An 11,068-nucleotide genomic window follows, 5' to 3' on the forward strand; every position below is an offset into this window, starting at 1 on the left:
CATATGTATATGCAATATGTATAAGTATAGTATACATACATATGTATAAATATATATGGAATTTATACTCAGGAATTTTACGATCTTGTTGTTGAAGAGCGCAAAGCGCACGTAAATATTCCATTAATTACACTGGTAAACACTGTCACACGAACTTTGTTTTTTTTTGCGTGTTGCGAATCAAATTTTCAGCCTCAGCTTCTCAACTTCGTGAATTAGTGCTTTTTAGACTATTTTGGATTTTCTTTGTGAAGTCAATATAAATCCTGGGTTCTGCATCAGTGTACAACATGTGTGAGATTGTTATATAGTTGGGCTAAACAAGAACCCAGACAAGGACTTGGACCATACCAAAGCATCATTAAAGTGGTAAGCAATGTATTACACGGAGGCTGCGCAAACCACTCTTTAAATACCCGATGTGTGAAAAGTCGGAAAAGTTGTCCCACTACTGAAACCTGGGAAACCCGCCAACAAAGGGTAGTCCAATCGTCCGATAACTCCTCTCCACATTAGTGAAGACGCTTGAGGCTTGCTACTGCCAACCTTCACACATCACCATAGTCTAGCAAACCACCAACATGACTGCCGAAAAGTGCACAGTACCACCATAGCACTTAGCGTCATAAACGTCCAGATAGTTCATGGCCTTAACCAAAAACCGCTCTGTGCGATCCTCGAAGCGTTGGACTTGTCGAAAGCCTTTGACACAATCAGCCACACAACGGTACTGGAGGACATCAAAAATATTACGCTCCCTCCAAAACTGAAGAGTTGGGACATGAACTACCTGAGCGCTCGTCAATTATCCGTTCTATTTCGAGGTAAAAACTCAAAACTTAGAAGAATTAAAGAAGGGGTTCCGCAGCATGTTGTCTTCTTCTCGCTTTGTTTAAATTCTATATCTCGAAATTCCCACAACCACCAGAGTGAGTTTGTATTACCTCGTGCGCTGATGATTGCACGATATTGACATCGGGCATTGGAACCGATGGCATGTGTTCAAAGGTAAAAGGCTATTTTTTCGACCTTTCTCGTTTCCTCGCTGCACGGAACTTAGCACTACTTCTTCTTTAGTGACCTTAGGATTTTCAAAATTTATGAGTTTTCATGTCTCAAAAATGTTAAAATTTTGTTAAGCAGTGTTATTTAACATACATATGTAGACATGAAAGTATAGATGTGGTGAAATTTATGTGTAAAAATGTATGTGAGTGTATATACTTACCTGTACATATCAATTAAGGAAGGCATGCGTATAAATATGTATGTACATATGTATTTATGTACTTTGTTCAAGGTCTGTTCTACAATATACATGTATTATTTACATACGTGAGTCATGAAAGCCTCAAAGTACATATGTATGTATATACTAAAAGAATATGTAAATGTTCGTTGTATATATACATAATTTTTAAAAACCGATGCTTCAGTTTGTAATACAAATCCATTAATTATAAAATTTGCGGAATTTCTGGCATTTATTCCAAAAATTTTCATATTTTTCACTATGTAAAGTAGTTTAAACCACTAGGTCTAACTTATTGCTTCACTACCGGAAATGAACTGACTAAATACATTGGCTGTGTGACAAACGGTAGAAAATGAAAAAAAACTGACATAAAACTGAAATTTCATTCTTGAACGCACCACTATATGAGTAATGTGAGCCAATGTAACTTCTGTTACAGACTGACTTGGATCTTTGGTGCGCATTGCATGTGAAGTGTTGCCAACATTGTCGAAAAATTTAGCGATCAATAAGTAAAAGGTTTGGAAAATAAAAAAAAAACAATAAAATTTCTCTTCAAAAAAATGCAAAAATGTTGTTCTAACTTGCAAGTCGGTATAACCAGTTAAGTTTAATTTAGTTTTGTTATCTGGAACTGCATTCGATTGTATGTAATTTTTCTAGGAACAACAACACTGAAAACTCACGAAGGAACACCCTTACGAAAGGCAACTGATAGCACTATATAGTCAGCAAATATAGTACGATTGTGACTAGCAATGTTGGGTGGGATCGAATCCAACTTTACAGTGCTCTATGAATCACACGGGATGTTATTGTAACCGGGGAAAACCATCGCAACTTAAGAGGCTAATCAGTGATTCAAGTCAGGGACTGCATTTCCTTTTATAACTGCGCTCGAAAATGCTTGTATTTATGTTATTCTAAGCGTGAATATACTTTCTCATGCATTCCCTTGCCCATTGAGTATATTATCGGTGGCTGGCACAACGCTTTACGGATCGCGCCCACACAAGAGAACTTTAATCTAATCAATTTGCTTAGCACACATACACATACATACAAATATATACATACATATAAATATATGTATATATTAGAGAGCACATCGTTGTATGGCGCCGTAAACTTTGTACCCACGATGGAATGAAGAGCAGCGGAACAATGAGAGCAACTCTACCCAAGCCAATCTTCGTTCTAAACTGCTGATGCTATGGTGAGCTTATAGTCAATATTTACAGGCATGCATACATACATACATGTGTTGGGATGTGTATGTGCCTGTGTGTGGGTTTTCTTTGAAGAACGCGATGCGTCAGAAGCTTGTTGTTTGGATGCTGGGAAGACAGATAAAAATTGTCGCATAAATAAATAAATAATTGACTTGCTATTGTGCACAACAACAGTAACAATAACAGCAAAATTTGTTGTTCTGAAAATGCAATCGTTCTTGTTGTTGCCTTATACGGAAATATCTCAATGAAGGTTGTCAGCTTGAAATTAAATAATAATTACTGTCTGTGTGTGAGTGTGCTTGGAGTCGCAAAGGGGCGGCTCAACTGCACTGTGTGGGCCGCAGGTAGTGTAGGTAGCTTCTAACGCTTAAATGTGAGCGCATTTGGCGGCTCCAAGTTTGTAACGTATGACAACAAAGTTCGTTTGTGAAGCTAAAAACTCAATGCATGAAGGGTGATCCATTTCGAGGTTCCCCACTTTTTTTAATGGGAAATGTTTATTATCATTCGAAAGCACATTCATTGGTATTTATTTTTTGAAGATTAAATCTCTCAAATGTTGGCCGTGGCTACGTCTCAGACGGTTCATCCGTTGAGTCCAATTTTCGATGACTCCTTCGAACATTTCGACCGGTAACTGGCGAATGACACGTGTAAGGTTTTGCTCCAAGGCCTGAATCGAAGCGGAATTGTCGGTATATACTTTAGGATTTACATATTCCTACAGGAACAAGTCTAACAGTGAGATATCTTATGATCTTGGTGGCCACTCGACTGGCCCAAAACGTGAAATTGTCTGCGCAAAGAAGTGTACTCTCAATAAATCCATTGACTGATGCGACGTGTGGGAAGTGGCGTCATCTTGTTGAAACCAAATGTCGTCGAGATCACAAGCTTCAATTTCAGGAACCAAATAGGCGGCTATCACGGACGGTTACGAACTCACCGGCGTCTTTTTTGAAGAAATATGGACCGATTATTCCACTGCTCTACGGCAGTGTTGCTTGTTTACATATCCATCAACCCAGAAATGGGTCTCATCACTGAACAAAATTTGGCTCGAAAACGTCGGATTTTTTCAACAGCACATAGAGCGAGCGATGTGGCTTGGGAAGGTCGAGTGGCTTCAGTTCTTGCATAAGCTGTATTTTGTAAGCTTTCAATTAAGGATCTCGACGTAAAATGCGCCAAGTCGTTCTATATGTACGTCAGACCGAGTTGCTGCGAAGGGCGCCGAATCAACTCTGAACAGTCTTCGTGTATACTCTCAGCTATGGCTGCTATATTTTATCACAATAACGACTCATAAAAAGGATATTGAAAAATCATCTCTACTTGGATCACACCTTATATGTACTTGAATGGATCTCTGACCTTCTGGATATTACAAATCTCAGGACTAACTTAATATGTCCTCTACTGAGTATAAACATTTAAACTAAATAATATATTTACAAAATGGTTAAGCTTTGAACTATTAGATAAGAGATCATCCAGACTGCATCTGTATGTCTGGATAATAGGTCAAAACTTTCACAGATCGTTTTGATTTTATTGTTACGGCATAAAACTTACCGTCATGTTTTGGATACAAATACGGGTCCACACACATTAAACATATGTATGTATCTTCTTCGTCTGATCAAAGTATGAAAAAGAGAGATTTGAAGTGATAATCGATCGAGTTTCGCCGGAGAATATCGTGGCTTACACGATCCAATCGAAGATGGTCTGGGACAGAATGAGAGATAAGCAGTAAAGAGTAGCAAGGCAGCGGAAACAGAATGTTTAACCTAACGGCTAAGCTTGGCACTACGATGTAATGCTTAATGACAGTTTCGAATACAAGCAATGGCGACGGAATTCAGGGTTTAGTACGTAGGCGCACTGTGCCGGAAGTCCTGCTTGGGAGTGGTCCGAAAGGAGGTGTATCTTTAGTCGTATCGTCCGGAAAAATTACGATATCGTATGAAGATTTCCTCTCCGAGAACAAAAAAAGGACATATTAAAATATATCGCACTGTGGTCCAAACCGCTCTAAAAAGTCGTCGGGGACGACTGCTATACTCTAAGGATTGGGCAAGTTTTTATTTTTTTAATATATTAAATCAAATAATATATATATTTATGTATATATTAATTTTTTTTCTAAATTTTTCCTTAGAAATCCAAAAATGCATTTGCCGCGGCAGCGCTGTCTACCAAATTGCGTGTATTAAACCGATATGTTGTTGGCCAAGACACACATGGCTAAAATGGTAAGACATAAAGCAAAATAAAAGCAAAACACTTATGTGATCTCACATTGATCATATTTTTCTTTACTTCAAGTGTGTAAACATTTAAGGCAAGCTCAACTGCCGATTACGGCATACGGCAACAACAACGATTACTATGATGAATCACTGGCGAGAATTTGCGCTTTCGGCTTCACTGGCGTCCAAGTAAACAACGATCAGCGTTAAAAATAAACGTTAAATTTAATGCAAATTGCTTATTGTATAAGTTTGCCAAATACGCTTGCACTTACCATACATATGTACATACATATGTGTACAGCGTATGCAATTTGCACAGTTAACAGTGTGAGCGAACTGTAGAGAACAGAATGTGCGCTGTGGTGGATGCAAGATCACTTTTTGGCTAAGGACAATGTACCCATAAAATGTTAAAACTGACAGTAAACTCATTTATATCCGAGCAAGTACATGACATAATTTGTTAAAAATAATATACATTATTTTTTCATTATATCGCAGATCTTGAACCAGACTTTTTCTTCAACTTCAACTAATGATTAAATATTTTATGTTTGAACCATTACAACAACGACACTAAATTTTGTTTTTGTGCGAGGAAACGTTTCTGAAATCATAAATTTATCGGATAAGTTGGAACTTTGACGCCTGTTATCACTTATAATATGAGGAGGCTTTGAAATGCATCAACTTAAGTTATACTTTTATAAAGGCTTTAATTTACAGGAAAAATACATTAACAATGAAATCTATATCTAATCTATATTTAATTCTATATTTAATCTATATTTAATTTTTATATAAAACCAAAGGCAGTTAGCTCAAAGTTATATACACATATCTTGTCTTGGGTAAAAATTCAAGCATTAACAAAAATAAAAATTAAAAAAAAGCAATTTTTAATAATTTTAGACTAAAAGCTCATAACTTCTCTTTCTTTTTGTATCAAAAAATATTTAAATATTTGCAAAACTAGTAGCGAAGTTCAGTATAAAGCAATATTTTTTATATCTATTAAGATTTATTTAGTGCGAAAAAATTTTTGTATGAAAATATATGTATTACTAATACCTAAAAATACTAAAGGGCACGTCTCCAAGACTAATTTACGGAAATTACAAAAAAATAATACAATATGAATGAAATGTTTTAAAATTTTGGGCATAATTTGTACATAATTAATTAATATATAGTATATAAAAAATACATAAAACTTGAAGTCATTCAAACTGTATAAGAAGGCCAAAAAAAGCGAATTTCCCAGATTTTTTTTAGAAAACTTTTAAATTATTGATCCAAATTTTTTTACATTTATTATTGTATCTTTTAACTGTATATTAAGACTTAGAATTAGTAAAAATATTTATATTTCACAAAATAGGGCTTTCTCGAAAAAAAAGGGTTTTGACAAAAATTTCGACCTTAAATTGTTTACAAAAAAATATTTATTGGTGAGACTAATCAGCTTAGCCGTTTTCGAGTAGTGTTGGTCACCGAATTTGAAAACACCATTTTGAGTACTGTCTCTCCGGCCTTGTACTTAAAAGCACTCTGAAACGCTTTTTGAAATTTGAGTGTGACTTCCAAAATATTCACCGGAACGATATGAACGTAGTGAAAAAAAAGTAAACTGTAAGGTATTACCTTTCATATTTAACAAAACGGCAAAATAAAAAAAACAACAACAGATTGCTAAAAAAAGAGATGATTTTGGGCCTTCCTTAAGTGCATTTTTTATAAACGAAAGTTTGCAGTGTCATTATTCAAAATAAGCAATAAAAACAAAGCAGTTGGACGCTCTTCAGACCTTCGAGTTGCAATTACAGCCATTTTGAAAAATGTAGTTTTGAGAAAAACGCGTTTAAACTCATTGATTTTTATATATGTACCTGAGAATGTCAGTACTCAAAAATTATTTGAAAAATTAATTTATAACTTTCGTATGATTTTTTTTAAATGATTAAAGCCTATTGAAATGTGTTCAAGATCAAAAATAGATCTTTCCTAAATAGTGATTTTTTATACTGAATATTTTTTGTGTTAGGTTCAGTTATTTATGTTTTAATGTTATTTAAGCGAATATCAAACTAAGTAACAGATCTTTATTGAATATACCATTTCTATGGATCGAAAAATTATTTACTCTGAGAAACTAATACTAGGTAAATCTATATAATTTTAACTACACAGCTCTCAGAAAAAAAAACGATTTTATCTATAACAAATATGGTACAGAAATATTGTAAAAAAGTTGTAAGAGTACAAAATCAAATGCAAAATATGTAAAATATGAGAAATGAGTAAGTTGACAGAAAATAATACTAGTTATGATCTTATTTACTTTTAAATTTAACAAATATCGAAACAAGAACGTAAATTTTTTAACGCTGTGGGCTTTCAGAACAAAAAAAAGTATAAGAGAATAAAATAATTTCAATTATACTTTTTTAATTTAATTTTTGTATACAGAATTAAAATAATTTCCCTTATACTTTTTTTTGCATTATTTTAATTTAATTTCCCTTTGTTTTGTAATTAGCATATTTAAGTTGACAGTGTTAACAGTTTAGTGAGAAATTTTGTTTGACGAGAATAATGTGAAACGCTAAATTTATTTTAATTTGCTGTAAGAAGTGTGAAAACGTTTATAATTTATATTCATATCGAGCACGAGGTAAATTGACATCGTCACAACTGTCCGTCTGTCTGTTTGTAAACGAACTAGTACCTTAATTTTCTCCCAACGAATTTGCTCATTTGTTTGAACCGCCGACATCGGACCACAATAGCATATAACTGCTATACAAACTGACTAATCAAAATCAAGTCCTTGACTGGAACACGACTCTATTGTTCGAGATATCTTCACGAAATTTGGCATATATTAGATATACAAGGTGCGTTCCAAAGTAAACAGGACTTTAAAATCAAAAAACAGAACAAAACACCGATAACACAAACATGCTGATAATTAAAACGCAATAACTTCATTTACAATCGATGAAATGTCATGAAATTTTCACTGGACAATCGACATATATGTAGATGGCGCCACCAGGGGATGCAGAACTCAAAAAGTCCTGTTTACTTTGGAAGAAAAAATGAGAGAGGTAAAAATGCGTGTGAATGAACATGCTTGAAAATGCTACGAAAAGACGCAGCGACTAACAGAAGGTATCAGGACCCCTCAGAGGTGATCTAGTGACTGATGTCCAAAGCATACTGAAATTATGGAGGGAATACTTCTCCAGCCTGCTGAATGACAGTGAAAGCATAACGCCAGGAAATGGTGAACCCGATTTCCCTATCGATGACGACGGAGTGGACATTCCATTGCCCGACAATGAAGAAGTTCGAATAATTACCCGAAGTAATTACCCGTCTAAAGAACAACAAAGCGGGGCGGGGGCCGCTGGAGCTACTTAAATATGGCGGCGAAGAACTGCATCAGTTTCTTTGAAAAATCTTAGAAAAGACCTGTGATAAGAGGATCAATGCACACACCACCTATTCGTCGATTTCAAAGCCGCTTTTGACAGCACGAAAAGGATTTGCCTTTATGCTGTTGACAATCATAACTTCGAAGTCGTAGATAATTTCGCCTATCTTCAAACACTAACAACAATGTCAGCCTCGAAATCCAACACAGAGTAACTCTTGTCAACAGGTGCTACTTCGAACTGAGGAGGTAATCAAGAAGTAAAGTCCTCTTCTATATGATGCAGAGGCATGGACGATGGCAACATCTGATCAGTCGGCGTTATGAGTTTTCGAGGGAAAGGTTCTACGGAAGATTTATGGCCCTTTGTGCATTGGCCACGGCGAATACCGCATTCGATCAAACCACATTGACATATGTAATTCAGCGAATTAAGAGAATCGGCTACGCTGGCTAGCTCATGTCGTCCGAATGGACGAAAACTCTCCAGCTCTGAAAATATTCGACACAGTACCTGCCCGGGGAAGCAAAGGAAGAGGTGGACCTCCTCCTCTTTGAAAAGACGAGGTGAAAAAGGACATGGCTACACCTGGAATCTCCAATTCGCGCCAAACAGCGAAAAGGAAGAACGGCTGGCGCGCTGTTGTAAACTTATTTCTCGTTATATGGTATGGTATTTCCAAAAAGTAACAAACCACCACACAAAAACTAAATTTTTAATATTTTCTTTAACATAGATTACTACATATCAAATAAAAATTGCATACACAAAGAGTACAGTGTCCATCACTCAAATACAGGAATTCTGACAGCCCGACAAAGTGCAGAAACGATTCTCATTGCCACCGCAGCCGAGATATTTAAGCCGTTCGCATTTTTGCGCCCGCTCATTGAAGTACCACATCTGCTTGGGTCGACAGCTACGACCTTTGGTACCCACATTCATCGGTTTCAGACATAGTTGAGTTGCTGCAGAGATGAATAAGAAATAAATGCACATTTAATTAAAAAATATTGATTTGATCAATTTTAATTTAAAATGTTCAGGCATTTACGTGGTTTTCCAGGGCAAGACGAATCTTGTGCGGCCACTAATGTGGTCAACAGCAACAAAACGACTGTGGTTATATAAAGAAATCGCATGATTACTGTTCTCAAGCGGGTAACACGGTTGTAAATGCAGTTGAGTTTCTTGTGGCTTCGCCTTTATACGGCCGATTTTTAATAAGAAATGCATATTTAATTTATGAAAAAATATCGTTAATATTACTTGCACCTGTAAGTATGTATGCATGTTTGTGTGTGTCTTAGCTGGTTTGCACAACCTGATTTATTTTTAGTTGTTTATTCTTATTTTGTTTTAAATGAAAAGAGTATGCTATTGATAGCTGCAAATTGACTGAGAACTCTGAAATGCAACAACACGCCTCTTTGTATGGATTTGTACTTATGCAAATGTATGTATTTATGTAGTAATGTATATAAGTAAATATATGAAATGTATTCTGTTATATACATTTAGATGTATATGCTCGGAAAATTATACTAGCTGCTATTGAATTAATTAACTTAACGGTAACACCAGCTTACAAAGGTTTTGACCTGAAAATGAAACGTATACGAGTTTACAACAGCGCTCCATTCGAGCCAGGACCTTCAACACCGGTACTGCCTCGAATAATCTCAGAGCTGCAATGTTTTCATCCGTTCGGACGTCATAACCTAGCCAACAATGCCTTGTTTCTTAATTCACTGAACTACATAAATGTCATCCTATATCTCGTACAGCTCTTCGTTCCATCGAATGCGATATTCGCCGTTGCCAATGCGCAAAGGACCATAAATCTTCGGCAAAAACTTTCTCTCGAACACTCCTAAGGCCGCATCATATAGCGGGCCGGGAATAATGAGTGACTTATAGAGTTTTATTTTTGTTCGTCGAGAGAGGATTTTACTTCTCAATTGCCTATTCAGTCTGAAGTAGCACCTGTTGGCAAGAGTTATACTGTGTTGGATTTCGAGGCTGACTGTTGTTAGTGATAATACTCAGTTTTAGTTATTATTATTATAGAAATGGAAAACAAAGTAAAAATAAAATAAAACGCTACTAAATCCATGACTTTCATCTTAATTTGTAAACTAGTGTAAACAATCATCAAAAGCTTATTGGATATGCACAAATGAATTTATATATTTTTTTTGTAATGCTGATTGAATGGATCACTAATTCAAGAGCAATTATACAACTGCTTACTATTAATATTCATAAATTTTATTAACTAACTTAGTCATAGAGAAATATTAGTTTATTAATGATACTACTATGTGACGTCTGTATAAATGATGAATATGAACTTAAGGGTTTCTTATGGAAACATTATATGCATTGGGACAAAAGAACACCAGGAAATTTCATGTTTCAATAAAAATAGTATATTCTTAAGTTGGTAGGACTGTCCCTAATTACTATGCCAAATATGAGCGTGATTCGTCAAACTGTTTGTTTACACCAGCGTCTACAGTCGGAACCCTCAATAGCGCGTTGTGATCTTTACAATGGTTAAATATATCGAACAAAGAATTTGTCTAAAATTTTTCATTTCTAACCAAATTTCGTGTGCGGAATCATTGCGAATGTTGGGACAGGCTTATGGTGATTCAGTTTTATCAAAAACATAGGTCTGCGAGTGGTATCAAGCCTTCAAAGACGGTCCAGAGTTCGTTGAAGGCATGTCTCGTTCTAGACGACCTTCGAACTCTTCAACTGATGAAAAATTAAAAAGTGCTTGATAATCATCAGGCAGGTGTTAGAGAGATGGCAAGAGAGCTCGACATCTCTTGCGAGCCGTTCGAATGATTTTGTTGGATATTTTGCTCGACT

The 11,068-nt window shown here is 35.6% G+C and overlaps 1 protein-coding gene and 1 long non-coding RNA gene across 2 annotated transcripts; one reads left to right on the forward strand and one right to left on the reverse strand.

Annotated features, from left to right (window-relative positions):
• Positions 1–4,659: 4,659 nt before the first annotated feature.
• On the forward strand, positions 4,660–5,603 carry LOC120778205. Its single transcript, XR_005705560.1, has 3 exons — positions 4,660–4,748; positions 4,822–5,194; positions 5,250–5,603. It is a non-coding gene; the product is annotated as an uncharacterized LOC120778205 (long non-coding RNA).
• Positions 5,604–8,889: 3,286 nt separating this feature from the next.
• LOC120777870 (PI-actitoxin-Axm2b-like) lies at positions 8,890–9,385 on the reverse strand. Its single transcript, XM_040109424.1, has 2 exons — positions 9,243–9,385; positions 8,890–9,156 (listed from the first exon to the last, which is right to left on the reverse strand). The coding sequence occupies exons 1-2, from the start codon at positions 9,328–9,330 to the stop codon at positions 8,978–8,980; spliced, it is 267 nt and encodes an 88-aa protein (XP_039965358.1). The 5' UTR covers positions 9,331–9,385; the 3' UTR covers positions 8,890–8,977.
• Positions 9,386–11,068: the final 1,683 nt, after the last annotated feature.

The sequence above is a fragment of the Bactrocera tryoni genome, chromosome 5 (genome assembly GCF_016617805.1).
Source record: "Bactrocera tryoni isolate S06 chromosome 5, CSIRO_BtryS06_freeze2, whole genome shotgun sequence".
In the NCBI taxonomy this organism is placed as follows: domain Eukaryota; kingdom Metazoa; phylum Arthropoda; class Insecta; order Diptera; family Tephritidae; genus Bactrocera; species Bactrocera tryoni.